Genomic DNA, 18,103 nt, shown 5'->3' with positions numbered 1-18,103 from the left:
AGCACAACAGACACTAGGATGGCAATTTGTAAATCAATGGATGTGTAACTGATGTGATTCTGCAAATCTGTGTATGGGGTGAAGGTGGGAAGTTCATAACCCACTTGAATCAAAGTGTGGAATATGATATGTCAAAAGAAATTTGTAATTGATTTGCACACCACAAATTAAATTAAAAAAAAAAAAAAAACCGTATTAAAGGAATAATGTGTTCTGCTGTCACACTAGCTACATACCAAATGCACAACAGGTACAGGCACCAGTGGCAAATGCAGAGATGGGACATTTCCATCAGCACAGAAAGGTCCAGAGAGCTGGCTGTAGAAGGAAACCAGCAGGATGTGACAGCTGGTGATACTTCCCAGGAAACTCCAGCCTGATGAGTGTAGAGGCTCCTTTGGTGCTAATTTGGTTGGGTAGGTCTGGTTTATTCATCTGTTTTGAGGCAGGAACCTAGATGGTGGCTGGGTGTCAGTGGGTATATAGTGCATAAATTTAAAAAAAAAAAAAACTGTGGACAGGGTGGGCATCTTTGAGTCAGGGATGGACCCCATTACCAATGTCACATGGGCTAGCCAAGATGAGAGACACTGACTACAAAATCACTGTGGTTAGGTGACTGAACAAATTGAACTTAAAATAATGTATTATGAAATTATGTTAATTTGTATTAATGTACATTTTAAATGTACGGCATGTTGCATTATGCTAGTGACATAAAATTTCTTTTAAAAAGAGTTACCAAAATTTGAGCTTGGCATGGTAATCCAGTAACTCGGGAGGCTGAGGCAGGAGAATCGCAAGTTTGAGGCCAGCCTCAGCAACTTAGCAAGGCCCTAAGTAACTTAGTGAAACCTTATTTCAAGAGGAAAAAAAAAAAAAAGGCTAGAGACTTAGCTCTGTGGCAAAATACCCCTGGGTTCAGTCCCTATTATCCGCCCCCCCCCTGCTGTGGGGGGGGGCGGAGTTTGAAGAGTAGCTCTAAAGAAAAAATTAGATAAAAACTAGTATGATAAAAATGCTTGGGCTAGGACTATAAATCAGTGGTAGAATGCTCATTTAGTAGGTGCAAGACCCTGAGTTCTAACCCTGGCACCACACACACACAAAAAGTAACATGGCATGTGGTATGCAAAAACAAGTTTAAAAAACACTGATGCAAAGCATAAAAAAACCAAAAAACCAACAAACAACTGCCCTAAGAATGTGTTTCCAGGTAGGGGCAATTTATATGTCAGATGCTCTGGGAACAGTGTTGAATGCTCACAATACTTTTGGGGGACCATCAAGAGGCATTGATTTCACTTAAAGAAATTAAAGTAAAAAAAAATAAAGAAAATATATAATTTTTGGTCAAAGAAAATGTTTAAATATATAATACTATTTGTTTTCATACTAATACAGTTGTAAGATATTTAATTGTTTTTTATGGAGGAAGGGTTTCAGAGGTCAAAAGTGCCTAGGCCCCATGAAAATCACCGTGCGGACCATTCTAGCTTCCCTTGGGAGGAACCCTGAGGCAATGGGACACAGGTAGAACTTGCACAGCAGCACCACCAGGGGGCGTGGTGAAGCAGTAAGTAATGAGCAGAAGGCCTGAGCCTAAGACAGAGATGGCAGCCTCTCCCAGGTGTGCTCACTGGCTAGGTATGGAATGAGCTCAGCTTGGGTCAGCAGACAGGGTGCCTGGTTGGGTCCAGGTCCTCTAGACAGCAGGACCAACCACTGCTCATATGATTATCACCTGCTGTCAGGATTGGTTCTGGGAGAGGGTCAGGGGTGAGCCTTCAGAATGAAGTATTTCTAGGAGTGCGGAAAGGCCAGAATAGACAAATAGTGGGATTTAAGGCATGTTCTAGCAGGAAGATCTATTGGGTTTATGAAGCCCTGAAATCACACCATAGGGATGAGGGACAAATACCTAGTGGCCTGAGTCATGCTGGTTATGACTAGAAGAAACACAGAAATGATAAGCCCACACACCTCTTAAACACAAAAAGTAACTTGGGAATGCTGTTTCATATTCCTTTTGGATAAAAGGAGTTTCTGAAACAATTTCATAACACACTCTGAAGGCAAAGGCCAATGGCCCACAAAGTGTGAGGGCAAGTTACGGCTGTCCCTAAGACCTCTTGACAAGTCCTGGGAGGGCAGAGTATAAATGCCATTGCAAGTGGGCAGAGTGTGGCCAGAGGCCAGGTGTGCAGACCTATTCTATCATATCCTACGGTCGCTCTCCTGTTGCCGGGTGAAGCGAATGACTTTGATAAATCACCCTATTATAACTTGTGATAAAAGCAGCAGGTACTTAGGGAACTGACCAATAGACAACTGAAAAAGACAAATGGCTGTAGGAAGACAAGTGATATGAGTCGGGAATTAGTGATATCCATTGTGAGGAGAGCGGGACAAAGCACACCAGACAGAGCTGATATTCCAGGCTTGTGGACATTCATTGATTTGAGTCACCTGACAGTCCAGGAAAAAAGTCTCAATCACTAATCACATATGTTGAAAACCCCTAGAAAATGATGATACATCTTGTAAATGCAAGGTATTATTAAGACTAAACCAAGCGAAGTGGAAAATTGAAGCAATTTTCTGTATACTTTCATTTGGGCCTCAAGCTCTGGAGCATTTGGTCAGAATATTTTTTTTTTCCTTTAGCTAAGTGGTCTGAATACTTACCATAGTGATGTGTAGAATCAGCATAAAGGTTATTTTCTTTTTCTAAAGTCTCCAGCTTTTAGGGGGAGTCAGAATGATTACGCAGAGATATAAACAAGTCTTGGAGCTACTTCTCTGTAAGACTCGTCTATTTTGTCCTGGTGGCTAAAGCTGTTTCTACAGTAGCACCCAGCACCTAGTCCACAAATCGCTTCCTTCTTAAAACTCAAGGGTTTCTGCAAACCACATTAAAATGGTCTGTAGAAAGTGTTGCCCCACATTTTCCACTACGTCAGAGTCTAGCCACATGGGTCTGGGGCCTTGGTGGTAGGGTGGGAAACACTGGTGGTTTCAGTGTCCCCACAAGTCTGTTTAACCACAAATCTATAATGTGGTTCGGTAATGGAAGAAGCCACAGTGGAGAGCCAGGGTGAAAATTCACTACAATTTTTCTAGCAGCTGTCATCGGTCAACAATACCCAAGCTGAGACCTCTAGTTGCCAATACATGCCCATGTTCCCAGGGTGGAAGGGCTACCAGTTGGGAGGAGGGAAGGGGGCAAATAAGAGTCTCTCTCCACTGGACAGAATGAAAGTGGAGTGAAGACTGAGATTTTGAGGAATTAATGAAGAACTCGTGGATTCACAAAAGGGATGGAGAGGCAGGTTTCAGGAAGGAGTGATATTGTGCAGACCTCACGTGGCACACAATAGTTAGCCCATTTTTACTTCAAGAAATCTCACTCTCGCATTCTGCAGCAGCTGCCACTGTTTGGATTATGAATAGCAATAAGCCATATGGTGTGGCAGGAATGAATCACACATATTTTCACATGGACAAATATTATTATTCCAAAATATAAACACGTCAATATAAGTGTTTTTTCTCCTGGGAGGAATACAGCTCCTGATCTCAGTTATAAGAAAATGACTCAGTCTGTCTGTGCAAAAATTACCTGCTAAGATTATTATTGGGAAAAAAAAAAAAAAAAAACCTTGCACCACAGCCTTCCCCACATCGTTTTCTTTATTTGATGTGATGGAGGAGAAACAGAAAGGAAAGGGAGGGAGAGGAAGAAGGGAAAGAATAACCGAGCAAATGGAAAGATGATGTGAGAAGGGGGCACACACTGTTCCTAGCTCTGCCATCTGGTTGGCTGTCTCCACTCCAGAACTCGCATAATGGAGAGAGCAGTGTGCTTGCCCGGAAATTATCACGCCAGATACCTAACAGCCAAGAGCAGAAGGCAAAAGTGGAGAAGACTCAATCAGGCCATTTAGACATGTCAACAAAGGGTTCTTCTGAAGCACATTGCTCACTCTTTCTCTGCTCTTCCCCTAAACGTCCTGAGGACAAAGTGCATCTCCCTGTCAATGTCATCACATTCTGCTGAGATTCCCTAATTCTTCATTTGGTCTTCCCACTTCCCACTGATGTTTCCACTTTTTCTTTATTCTTCCTTGCCCCAGAAATCCTTACTTAAACTTCTCTTCCAGAGAATGTCCCCCTCTTGGTGACAGTGGTTCTTTTTAGCCTTATTCCTTCATCTCTCTTTCTGCCAAGGTGAGGTCCCTGCCTCCTAAGACTTTTTGTCTGGCTTCCCAGGTTCCTGGGGGTCCCCTTATCTTCCAGAAGGGGAACAGCCCACGGGGGCTCAGGTGGGGCATGTGTGCAGAGAGGGGCAGCTGAGGTACAGTCCTCTTTTTGCCATTTAGGTCCCATGGCCACCGGAAGTCAGCTTCACTAACATGGAACCAGAACTGTATCCTACTGAGGAAGACACTTTAGGAAAAAACTGCACAGTCCGTTTCCACAGTAGAGCAGATGACTTTTTAGTGGTTCCCCTCTCCCCGTGTAAAATTGCACACTTATTTCCTATATGTGAACAAATGGATTAACTCACCTAATGAGTGAGCCTATGCTCATTCTTTAGAGTTGGAATCCTATATTATTAAAAAATAAACTTTAATCCAGCTTCACGTGTTGCTTGGTCACCCAGTCCATCCATGTGGATCTCAATGTCATGTCCTCTGGCCCTGGCTGGCACCTTTGGTATCACTACCATATTCCAGCCCCCCAGTGGGTTGCAGGAGGGATTTGTGCACCCAGAGTGGCCTCTTCTATCAGGTGAGCATTGTGGGTTGCTCCACCTGCTCCACCTGAGTGCAGTCTTGAGGTCCAGCCAGGAGAACTATAGTGAAGGCATCATGGGGCAACTGGGTACAAATGCTCATTTCCAGGCCCCACCCTCGATCACCCAGTCAGAAACTCTTGGGTGGTGGTGGTGACAACCACAGGGAAGAGCCCAGCCATCTGTCTTAATCACCCTTTAGGGAGATTTGGCTGTGGTCTTGACTTTGAGAATCACTTCTGGGTTCAGTTGGTCCCACTCCCACTTTGTAATGCCTGTATTAACTGTATCCCTCCTCATGTTTTAGTGCTTAAAACCAAATCTTAATATGATTGCATTCCTTTTAGAGTAATAAAGAGACATTGTGAAGATTAAATTAGATAATATCTATGAAAACCTAGCAGTATCTAGCACTTACTAGAATTGTCATTCATGTCAGTGAGCATTATATTTTCATTAATACTATTATATCAATGGGTTTTAAGTTGAAATGGAGATTTTTATGTAGGATCACTTTCTACTATCAACTCTGAGTGTCAAATACCCTACAGCGGTTTTTGCCTCTTATTTCCAACTCATATATTTCCATACTAAGTATTAGATGGAAATCTAGAACCTATATTTAAAAAAAAATCACCAAAGTGGTGGGACTGAAACATCTTACCACCGGGCAGGAAGTGATCTTATGACATCAGGCAAATGCTCAAAAGGTTTGGGGAGGAGGAAGGCTCCCCAAGAGCAAATGAAGCGGCAACCAGGGTATAGCTACTCCGAGGAGACTAGAGTAGAGGAGCAAGAGGTGAAATTTACTTCTAAAGTTTTTCTCTATCTTGAAGAACCCGGGTCTCTCTTCCTGGTCCATCTTCCAGTTCTAAATTCCCTACAAAATCTCCATTCTTTTTCCATCTCTGATAAAAAGCTATTTGGAATGTTACTACTCAAAAAGTAGAAATGCCACCCCCACGTGAGGTCTGCATTCAAAGTCACTCGGTAAAGGATTCTGACTTTCATTCAAATAACTGCTCGAAGACAGCCAAGAGGTTGCCCTTCACGTTGTTCAAGAGCGACACCAATCACCCTGCCTTGGCACGCACATGGATTTCTTGCAAGGATTTCAGCAGGTGTTTTCTGAATCGCATCCAGAATCACACTGGACAGAAACATAGCAGAGGTCACATCAATAATGATAAGCGGGATGATGGCGGCCCCCTCCTGCTGGCCCTGGGAGCTGGCGGGGATCACAGTGCCACTCCGAGTTTCCAGCCAACAGCCAATGTCACTTTAGCATATTCAAGACAGAGACTAACTGAGCCAATAGACCAAGCCAGAATCCTAAAGAAATGAAGTGAGGCTCGGAGAGGAAAGGGGGCAAAGAAAAAAATACACAAATATTTTATCTTACTAAGTTCCTCTTAGAAATTTGGGACACTTTCAATACCAATGCTTAAAATGTTGTACCACAAATGCTTAAAATATTGTATCACAAATGCCCTATTTCCATGTCTGCTTTAAAAAAAAATCTCATCAATTAGAATAAAGGAGAAAAACTAATTATGAAGTGTGTTCCTTCTTGCCATTGCAAGTAGCAAGGACAAGAACATGAAATATAACTCCATCAAAGCTCACAGTTGAGAAATACTATTATTCTGGAATTCCCGAGATTCCTGCTCTCAGGAAGACCTGCCCAATACTCCCTTTGGCTGATAAGCATCTTTTTACACACTGGCCTTTGCCTTTCTCCAGATTTCCAATCTTCTTGAGGCTGTATTGAAAAACAGGCTCAAACAAACCCCCCAAAGAGGAAAAAGCATGAAGAATGCAGAGCAAGACTCAATTTTAATTCCTGTACTGTCGTCAGTCTCCTGAGCAATGTTAGGAATGTTACTTTACTTCTCTGTGCCTCAGTTTGCTTTTCTTTGAGATGGGAGATTAGTTAGATCAGGAGTCACAAGCAAGAAAGAAATTTCTTCTTCAAAGAAATTCTGTCTCCGGATTGTTAGGCGAAATTTTCTGGATTTTAAATGTGGCTTAAAATATACGTAAAACACCACAACCGGTAAAAACACTATGTAGGTCAGATGGAATGTGATTGTGGTCCTGAGAGTCTTGCCTTCTATGATACATCGTTTCACCCCAAACAGAAGCCCTGTCAGTCTAAGCCCACAACCCCTTGATTTGCTTCATTTGTGCATTTGATGTGCCAACTCCTTCCCCTTGAAAACTCTCAGGTGAATGCTGCTCCTCTTTTTCCTGTAGATAAGAGACACTTGGTTTGTGTCAAATGCAGCTACGCAGCATATGCATGAAAAAGTTAATCATCTAAAACTGAAGTACACTGCCAAGTCACCAGACACCAGTGGGTGACATGTCACTGTGAATAAAAACAGTGGGGAGGGATGGGAGGCACAAACTAACTAGAAATAAACTAGGGAGTGAGGAAGAAAAATGTTTCGCGTTCATCAGACAGTAGCTGAGAAGCAGACCTTAGGAAAGCATGATATCATGAGTCAGCTGTGAAGGAGAAGCAGTTCTGAGGGAGGAAATGCCCAAGTGACAGTTGTGTGGCCTAGAAGACAAATTGTGACCTGATCTTTCAGGATAGTCACTGGTGCTGGGAGAACTTTCTAGAAAGGGCTTTGTTAACTCAAGGTACAGGCAGGGAAGTATGAAAAAGGTACACTGTCCTTTGCAGTAGACTTAAGGAGAGGAATTCCACTTCTGTCTTGTCCTGAGCAATGGTGGACTCTTTCCTAGACCAGATTCCATAGTTGGCTAACTTGCGTAGTTTGTGCCATACAGGATCCCATTGATCAGCTAGTGTTTCATGTTTTTCCTTAAAAACATGTTTCTTTCTTCCTGTTGCACTTGTACCACTCTGGCCTGGGGCCATTCCCAGCTCATGAATAGGTCCAGTAACAATAGTTTTTGGACTGGCTTCTAGAACCTTCAAAACTCCATCTACGTTGCCAGACTGATTTTCCTTGAACATCGCTCTTATGCTCTTATCACTCCATTCTGTTGTTCTGGCACTTTCCATGGCTCCCATTTCCTCCCAAGCATAACTATGCTTCTACCTCTAAGCCTCTTAGGATCTTTATCTTTCCCCAGGCCCTCAAACATTCATTTTCCCTTCAAACATTCAGAACCAGGGGTGCTTCTCCCTCAACACCATTTCCTTCGCCTGGCTTCCCGTCACCCTCCTTTTCAGATCCTGTCCATCTTTCTCTATCAGTTTCCCCGATGAAATGTTTGACTCTTGCAGGGCACACTCCCTTCCATGACTTCAGAATTGTTATTCTACTTAATTTCCACACCATGCCCTCTGCCACTCAGTTCTATATGATTTTGTTCTCTAATTGTTGCATGCATGGATATCTGCTCTCTCAATTATATGTTGACCTTCAGGAGTCAAGATCAGGTCTTCCTCCTCTGTGTTCTCGGTGGAAACAGCAGGTTTAGTATAGAGGCTGGGCTCAGTATACACTTGCCTGAGGTGTTCACAGGAGCTTATTGGGAAGAAGGGGACAAGGATTTTAGGCTTGAAAAAAGAAAGATGGCTTGGGTATGGAGATGGTCATATAGGTCAACGTTGATCCACTTCTTAAAATAAGTGTACGTGGACATCGCACCTACTGTGAACTATACTCTTATGTACAGTCCATGCTTGGTGACATCATGGTAGGCTGAACTATTATGCAAGTGGTGCAAGCAAAGACCTGGTCTACCAGCTGTCCTTGATGGTTTGAAGCTGCACTTGGAGTGTATCTCCTGAATGTGAACTTCCAGGGTCCATAATTATCCTCTTTGAGAGAATCAGTATCTAGTATGGGGCAAGAGTGAAGACATACAAGAATTCAGGTGCACTATGAACAAAGAATGATAGAGGACTCTTGCTGGGTGGCAGAGGAGGCTGGAGACAATATCTGACAGTCTGTATGAAATTACCAGGTTTGCATGGCAGAGGCTTCCATCACTCCCTCCCAATCTGCTCACTAACCAGAGTGTGCCAAGCCTGTTATTAAATCTCCATGCCTCACAATCTATACAGTGAAGATAAAAACCTGCTGACCACAGAGGTTGGGTGCATTCATTATAATAGGAAGACACTGTGAAAATACACCAGGCTCTCCCAAATCCACTTCTGTTGATTCAAACAGGCCCCTGAGCAGCCATCTGCTCATAATGGATTTTGGTACCCCTGTCCTGGGCTGTGCCTATCTCTGGGGGTCTGAGTTGGCAGGTGCTCCATCCATTACCTAGCTTGGATGGAGCTGAGGAGAGGCTGCCGAGCCCCTGCCAGCTCCCTAAGGCAGTCTCCGGGGCTGCTGACCTGGCTCTCTCACAGGAAGTTGTCATCCACCTGCCAAGGAACTGGTGACAATATGTGGTAGCAGAGGTGGAGCCAGGGGCAGAGGAGAGGTTCCAAGGAGAGAATTTTCAAAAAGGGAAGTTGGCATAATCAAGGTAAAACACAACAGTCTATCTTGATCTGCATGAGAGATGTTTATCTTCTAATTCTTATGGGCTCTTTCACGTGACTGTCTTATCTGGGAGCCTCCTTGGATGGGTTGGGGCCTCGGTGCTGAGTGAAAAAGACCAAAGTTCACCTTTCATCCCTTTGCATCTTTTCTGAGCTCTACCTTCTGCCTGGGCCCACGGACAGTTTTAGGACACTGGAGCCCAGCAGAGATCCTGGTACTACCTTAGCTGCCAGATCCTTGGAGCACAGATAATCCTTCCTGCCTTGGGGGCATGTGGGAAAAAGTCCTGTATAGGACTTTTATATAGGCTTGTCAAACTCTCAGTAAAAATGAAAAAAAAATTTAATAACTTACATATAGGAACATAAAAATGGCTGAGTTTCCAAAATACAATTTAATTGATGTCCTTGCTAAGTAAATGAGTGAGTGAAATGGATAAACAAAGGTACATGTATCAAAAAGTTGAATATTGATCTGACAATTGTGTCCATTTAAGTTACATATGGAAATAGTACATTATTTTTCACTCTCTTCTCCCCAAAAGAATCATGCAACCTAGCTCACCAGCTTGGATACAACCTAGCTCACCAGCTTAGATATTACCCCCTAAAAACAATCTTAAAACCTAACACACCAGAGAGAGTAAACACTCCTTAACAGATAGCGATGTGACTATTCTAGAAACCAGTGTTTTAATTTGCTGTTGGAGTCAGCTTCATGCCACAAAGGAAGGTAATACAGTTCATACTGCCAGGCAAAGGACACATGGGTCACACCATTGCCACCAAAAGATAACTCATTATACCAACCTAAAATTCACCTATGTTTTCAAGCAGAATTTTCTATTTTCTATGAAGCTTGAATTCACATGAGGAAGGAAGAAACAAAATGATAATTTACACTATGATACAGTGAGAAAAAATAACTTTAAAAACACTGTAAAATGAGGCCATCTGTCAGGGTCACCAAGGTCTGGGAATGTCTGCCCCTCTATGATACTTTCTGGACTCTAGCAAGACATGGGAAGTAAATGCAGGAGCTTTTAGTGATATAAAGGGACAAAGGCAGCTCTGAATTTGTTCAGTTCAAACATCAAGACAGCTGTCTTAGACATTAGCATGCGCCTTCAGTATGCTCAACTGATCAAATCATATACGCACATGTGTATTGATACACACACATACATACACACATATGTGTAAATAAAACCTTAAAAGAAATACAGCTAAAATCCACCAAAAATAACAATCCAACACAGAGTTCCAAGAACATTCATTTTTGAAACAGTAACATTTAGCCCGACTTTAGTTCCTTTCCACCAGTGAGCCATCTGGCTTTCATAAGGTCCTGGTGTCTGGCATACCAGCAAGTTGTTCAGGATTGTTCATCAATAAAATTAAAAAAAAAATTTACATCCAAACAGTGCATTAGAAAGCCATTTATCGTTAACATCGTTTGGTATCTAGAAGGCCTGTTTCATTTAAAACTAATGAGCAAGACCATAATCCTTTGATTATAAAGTCCCCTTTTATCTTAATTTCATAAAAAGCCACAAGAAAAAAATGCCCAGCATGATGTCCTTGATAGTTAAACACATCATTCGACTTACCATGAGTTTGCTCCAAAGCTCAGCTTCCCTTGCAAAAGGCTCCATCTTGAAGGGATAAATTTCTTGGTCTGCCTTGTCAAACGAGTCACATGGACTGCTCAAGTGACTGAGCACAGGAAGCCAAGCATTTCAGCTGAGGCACTTTCATAATATTGATGGTTGCATTCTCTCATAGCTGAGAGTCTTGGCAGAAATGGAATTTACATACGTTGGGGCAAGATGGGTGTGGGCATTTCCCACAGTTGTGATTCAAAATCGAGATATGTCTTATTCAAGGAGATAATAATATAACTCAAAGAAGAAAAGTATCCCCTAGCATTACTGCCACTTATGACAGGACAACTCATACTGCCATGTGTGAACGCACCACGCCTGAGCCACCACGCCAAGAACAATCCTTCAGTAGGTGGGGTAGATTGCTTCTGGCATTTTTAATTTTTTTTTTTCATGCCTGACTCCAGTAATTAAACATCTCTCAGCTCACTTTAAGGTGTGTACAGTATGCAAGCAGGGACAGCTGGATTGCAGGTAGAAGGCTACAAATTCGGAGAACAACTTATTTATTTATTTATTTATTTATTTATTTATTTATTTATTTTTTGAAGTGTTGAGAATTGAACCCAGAGACTCACACATACCAGGCAAGAGCTCTACCACTGAACCATACCTCAGGCCTCTCAACCTCTGGCATTCTTGTGGTCAGAGTAAACCCAAGCTGTCTACCAAAAGATTCATTCTCTGCACTATTCTGTTAGAACAGGTAGAAGATAATTTCAACAGGCACATCAAGGTACATGTGCTTATAGCGTTCTCTTTTTCTGACAAGAAGCAGGATATAACCCCCTAAAAACAACCTGGAGAATTAGATCATCTGAGGCACAACGGAGATGGGTAGCTTTCTCATCTGTGTTTGCCCTGGTTACTTGAAGGGTCTCTCGAAAGAAACATCATAGAGGTCTAACAGCTCCTACCCACCACTCCCACAAGCAGAAGAAAACAAGGAAAGGCAGGGCCCAGGCAAAGCCTGAGGGTAGAGACCTACAAAATTCTGGTAATTTCGTTCTGTGATCCCTTGATCTTTACATGTTCAATAAACACTTTTTGGAGTTTGGGAGCCAATGAAGTTGCCAAGGCTTACAGTGAAATGCACAGACTGCTTCTCTAATCCCATTCCCTGTGTGTTCTGATACCATCTCCCTTCCTGGGCCGGTTTCCAATCCCACAGGACTTCCTGTGTGCTGGTTCTTCATAGTAAAACAACCATGGCCACAGCTGAGCAGTACTCCCAAGCCTGGTGTGGCAAACCAGCAGCCAACGTCTCCCTGTTCCAACAGGGAACATACCATTTGCAGTTTTCCTCCTATAGGGAGATTCATTCCCCATCTTAATATGAATAGAGCTTTCTAAAATGCTTAGTTGAATAAACTTTACCCAGGAAAGCAGTTATTTATGTCTCGTACGGTTTCTCTACTTACTGGGTAGACCAAATTAGGATCATCCTTGCAAGATGAACTGCTTAAATATACAGAAACAAATGTTTACAAACCAAGAGAACTGGGAACATGGAAAAAAGGTCAAGGAACAATAATTTTTCAAAAAGGAAAGATGATTTTGCTGGGGGGGAGTGGTGGATATCTAAAAATCCTGGCTTACTCTTTATCCCTGGAAGCCCCAGGAAGCCTCCACTTAGTTGAACAGCTCTATTAACTGCTAGGCCTTCAGATCCAATCACTCAGGTGCCATGCTTCATAACCCAGTTCACCTCTGTGCTGGTGTTTGTGGCCAGTGAGTCACAATGCCTACTGTGCAGCTGTCCAAAAATACGTGAGACAACTCTCTAGGTCTGGCAGGGAGTCTTCTTCTTTTCTATTGGTGAAATCTAATGTTCCATCTGGTTTAATATGCATTTCACTGAGGATGGGTATTTGCACTTTTATAAAGACATATAAACCTGTGATTCTGAACTGATATGTATCTATCTCAAATTCAAGGACATCTTGATACATAAATGAATTCCTTAGCATAGTCACTTGTCAAGCTTTACAACTTTTGCAGAGCCACCTGCCTGATGAATGTTTTATAAGTGTGAGGTTTTATAGATTGTGTTTTATTAAATTGAGGGATACAAGCTCATCCCATTTGGCCTGGGACTGACTCATCTAAGGTCACTGGAATACAAAAGTGACTCCACAGGCAAATTTCAGTCCTCCTTCATAGATAGCAGTTATGAAAACCTTCCAGAGTCTTAGTGACTTTTACTCATTGGTTAACCATTGGTAAGAAAAGGAGAATGCAAAATCAATTTCCATTTTCCAAAAATTAAACTACTGTAAAGGCAAGATAATGGTGCCTTGAAAATAAAAGTTGAGCTCCCCACAGTTCCTTGCACAGAAACAGGGACCTGAAGACCCAGAGTTTCCTTCTCCATAAAATGTTCACTCTGTTTCGTGAAGATAAAGCTGGGCCTTTGGTGGAAGGCAGAGCTGTTTATTGCTACCATGGATGTTAATAACAAGCTTTGGAGGTTCATTCCAGTTTTTTCCCCGTTTTTTCTTCCCTCTACCTATTTTCTTCCCTTTCATCTATGCCTTGAGCTTTTTGGCCTTGGGATGTCCAAGGCAGATCAGCTGGCAAGCCTTCCTGGTTTGGTTTCCCAACAACCTGATTCCTAAAGGGGAGGTGGAGTTTGAAGGAAGGAGAAGTAGATCATTGTGAAATAAGTGATGATGGATGTGCTGGTCCGCTCATACGAGGCAAAGTCTCCCCTGGTCTTGGAGCAGGACAGGTCAAAAGGTCCCAGAGAATTGTGACTTCCCAGGTTTGACCTGGGTGTGTCCAGGGCGGAGAAGCTATATGACTGGGATTTCCAGTTTCCCCCAAGATCCTCCTGCTTCTGAGGAACATGTAGGCCCAGAGAACTGCAGGGCATCCAAGGGCCACTGTGGGCTGGGATGCTAGGGAGACCAGGCCAGACCTCAGTCAAGTACTAGGCAAGCTTCCTGGAATCTGGGGAACCCTGGGAAGGGCAGGAGAGCCCAGTAAGGACAAAAATTAAATGTAACCAGTGGGCAAAGTTGCTTTAAAGAAAATAAAAATAAAATAAATAAAATAAAAATAATATCATAAAATAGAAATAAATAAAATAAAAATCTTTGAGGACAAAGACTTGTTATAGCTACCCATTCTAGTGCCAACAAAGGTGAGGTCCAATGAAGCCTGCCATTTTTTTTTTCTCTGTAAGCAGGTGGAGTTATATCCCTAGCAGTATAACTAGAGAAATAGAGAAATCACTAGATGGTGCTATTTGTGACTTCATCCTGGTCTCAAGGTAATCTGGAAGTCTTGGCTCCTTGGATATTGCCTTGACTCTCAAAGTTGGGATTCAGGGTGAGTCATTTATGCTATTATTTTATGACCCTGCAGAATCAATGGCAATGGGTAAAATAACAGATGGTGAGGTTTTCAAATTAGAAGTAGTTGTTATGTTCATTGCAATTTTGGTTTTTGGACCATAAAAGAAAGACAGCATATCCTGACCAAATAAAATTCTATGGAAGAGAAAAAAGATCCACATAGGCTCAATTATCAAAGGCCCCACTGGATAATGAGCATGTAGTTGTCACTCCACAAATCTATCTGGCCTTGTTCTTCCAAGGTTAAGCACAGTGGTTTTTGAAAATGTTCTGACACATGGCTTATGTCCATTACCATATAGTTTCCTGAACCACTGACAGATGCAACCCAAAACAATGAATACAGAAAAGAACCCTGTCATGATGGTTCAAAGCATATGAGACAGCACAAAATAAGACATCCCTTAACTTTCTCTAAATGAATAGAAACATGAATAGATTAAACACATTGACCCTTAGATGAACACCAGAGGCTATAAAAAAAATTGACTCCCTACTCTGGAAAATCCCAGGAAACAGAAGCAGGAGGAAACACCTCACCCCACCTAGCAGAGGGAAGGCACAGGCCAAGATCTTAAGGAGAGATGAAGAGTGCTGTCTGCCACTGCTCCAGGTATTAGACACCGGTCATGCATGGAAGGTCCCGGAAGGAAGAGGAGGAAGATTGGTTCAGGGAGACGTTCATATGCTGGACACATTTCTTGCTTCTTTTACAGCTCAAAGATGGATTCAGACCTAGGAAACCTGGAAGTGGTGTGTGAATCTTCCTTGGGACATGAAGCCAGACATCAGGTCTAATTTAGAGCACATTTAAGGTGACCCTGCACTCTAATCTAATCTCAATATCAGAGTGAACTACTAGCCTGGGAATAACAAGTGCTTGAAGAGTTTCTAGCTATTTTTTAAAAGAGGGGAAAACAGAAAGATTTTGAACTTATATTTTATGAACCACATGCCTTGTTCCTAATACTTTATAGGTATTAGTGTTTTATTACCTTTATAACCCCTGTGAAGTATGAATTATCTTTTTTTTTTTAACTAAAGAAGAGGAAACTGAGTATCTGAGAGTTCCCTGGAGCTCCAATAGGCACTCAGTTGGCCGTAGTTATAAAAGTGAAATTGGTGGAGATGTTGAGGTATTGGTAAGGAAGACCTTGATTTTGTTATGCTCTAGAGCCCTACATATGTATTTCAATTACTTTCCCATCAATGAGTCAAGAGTTCATGTCGATTTTACAAATTAAGGATCTCAGAATGTTTAAAAACCATGAGTACGGTCATTTAGATATTAAATTGGGATTCAAACCCCAGCTGATTTGCTTCAAAGTCCAAGTCTTATCAGGGCACAGTGTCGAGCACTTGTAATCCCAGTGGAATTACAGTTGGAACCCCCAGTTCCCATCTTGACTCTTTGCAGTGTATATATTCAGTCTTTCCTGGAACCTTCCCATTTAAGGCAAGATAACAGAGATCAGCTCAATTCCCAGTTATATTTTCTTAGGCTACTACTTAGAGCTTCGACATATTCGAGCCACGAAAATATCATTTACTTCTATCGCTAAATCTATACTAAACTCAGTCTTCAGCATTCTGACAAATTCTCTTTTTCCTTGAAACTCTGCTCTGATTCCTGTTTGGCCTTCACCTTGTTCAACTGTGATGAAATTATAATATGTATCTGGAGTACATATTATAGGGGCCATTATGAGGGAGGAGTTCAACCATTAAAAACTAGAACCTCTTAAATCCATCATCTTGCTGCTACTGAAGGACACTCTGTAAGGGTATTACATAGCTTTCACAAAATGTTAGCGTTTAGTGTTGGAAAGTTCTGATTAATACCATTACTTATATTAATTAATATAAATTTCTCAAGTATGTTGATTCAAAGACCTAATCTAACATCTGATAATATTTAAGGAAAAAAATGGTAATTTTTTGGGGGGAGTAACTGAAATAAAAGTCCAACAAGCCAGAGAACCAGAAACTATAAACCTCGTTAGGCACAGTTTAAAAAACTCGGCCACTGTCCATGTGTTATGGTTTGGATGTGTGTTATTTCCCAAAAGCTCACAGTGAGATAAGGCAAGAACATTCAAAGGAGAGATGATTTGATTTAGGAGAGTTGTAACCTAATCCAGGGATATGCATTAACTGGGTGGTAACTCTAGGCAGGTAGTGTGTGGCTGGAGGAGGAAGGTCACTGGGAACATGTCTTCGGGGTTTATATTTTGTCTTTAGTGAGAAGAGTTCTCTCTCTGCTTCCTGATTGCCATGCCTTAAGCTGTTTCCTCTGCCACACTCTTCCACCATGATGTTCTGCCTCACCTTGGGCCCAGAGCAATGAAGTCAGCCATCTATGGACTGAAACCCCTGAAACTATGAGTGCCACATAAAATTTTCCTCCTCTAAAATTGTTCTTATTGGGACTTTTGGTCACAGTGGCCAAAAGGCTGGCCACAGAAGCATTAGTTTGTAGTATTAAGATGAACTACCTCAAAAAGTTATCCATGTCTTAAAAGGTGCCAAGAGCTACTTAAAAAGAGGTGCTGAATATCATCATTATCAGAATACCTGATCTGGCCCTGATCATCTAAATAGTAATGAAGAAAGACTACAATCTTTCAAACTCAAAATCACTAACATCTACCAAAGCTTATGCTGTCTCCTTAACAGTGGCCCTCCCAAATTTAGAGATCACCAAGACATTCAATTACATTTTTTCTTGTAGTAGGAAAAAAATACATAAAATATAAACCAGTTCTATGCACTGGACCTAAAATATCTCTATTATTGATCTCCCAGAAAACCAGGGCTTTGAGCTACCTGAGCTGTTGACTAATCATGATCTTTTAAGCGTAACCTGATCAAACAGCTGATAATGTTTTCAGTTCTTAGTAACTTCAAAGGGGCATCTTTTGGTTGAAGGAGCCCACACATTCAATAAAAATGTTATAAATCAAGTGTTGACAGTGCCCTTACTTTCTGGAATTATTGAAACACAGGGGAACCTAATTGAATTAGTTATAAAGGATTTTTTAAAAAATCAGATGTAAAGTATATCAAGTCATTGCAACTATGCACACAATATTTCCAAAGGGAAGCAAACTGAACATGTTTTTCTCATAAGGAATACTGTACATTTGTGGAGCCATGCATAAGACCCAAAACAAAAACAAAAAAAATTCAGATTGTTTTCCTATCCTGTGTGTTTTTCTACATCTTCTAACTATGCAGCTGTAGATTTTTAAAATTAGTTTAAATGATTTTATCTAAGTCCAGTTTGCTGTAAGCATCACTGTGGACATTCTCAGATGGTCCTATTAAGATTTCCAAATAACTCTTTGAGTTATCCAGCAAATGATGGCTGGTGAAACACATCTAATCCTTTCAGGCCCTTAAATCATATCCAGTGACTAGTTTTTCCAGATGAAGGGCCAGGCAGTGTACTGGCTTCCAGTGGGCATGCAAAGATGGTTCCTGCTTTCCAGCAGCGTTCACACCAGCTCTCTTGCCAGCTGTGCTACCGTAGCCTGTGACCCCACCCAACAAACTTGTAAATATGTTGCTCTAGAGTTGGGCAGAAGGGTACTGGCTTCGTTTGTGCCCATGGCCATCCACTTCCTGCAAGCCATGCAGCCTTTACAGACCAGTAATGTGAAATGTGGACCAATAGCTCTCATTGCCTGTCACCTGACTCCCTCCCCTCTCACTCATGTCAGACCACACATGGAGGAGCCAGCCTGGCACTAGCAGCACTAGGAGAGGTGGCTGTCACTCACTGTCTAAGGCAGTCACAGAT

At 41.9% G+C, this 18,103-nt stretch overlaps 1 protein-coding gene across 2 annotated transcripts in view; it reads right to left on the bottom strand.

Moving 5' to 3' along the window:
• The window catches only part of Sash1 (SAM and SH3 domain containing 1), an 899,535-nt gene that overhangs the window by 279,870 nt on the left and 601,562 nt on the right, over positions 1–18,103 (bottom strand). Inside the window, exon 1 of one of the 2 annotated variants that reach the window (XM_048799622.1) lies at positions 10,889–11,002. The exons of the other annotated variant lie outside the window; for it this stretch is intronic. Coding sequence (XP_048655579.1) covers positions 10,889–10,933 — 45 coding nt within the window. The 5' untranslated portion in view covers positions 10,934–11,002. Of the gene's footprint in view, positions 1–10,888; positions 11,003–18,103 lie in introns of those variants that run through there. 2 annotated transcript variants of the gene reach the window in all.

This window comes from Marmota marmota, unplaced genomic scaffold (assembly GCF_001458135.2).
Source record: "Marmota marmota marmota unplaced genomic scaffold, marMar, whole genome shotgun sequence".
Lineage (NCBI taxonomy): Eukaryota > Metazoa > Chordata > Mammalia > Rodentia > Sciuridae > Marmota > Marmota marmota.
The sequence above is the reverse complement of the archived record's forward strand: the minus strand, read 5'-3'. Positions and strand labels throughout refer to the sequence as shown.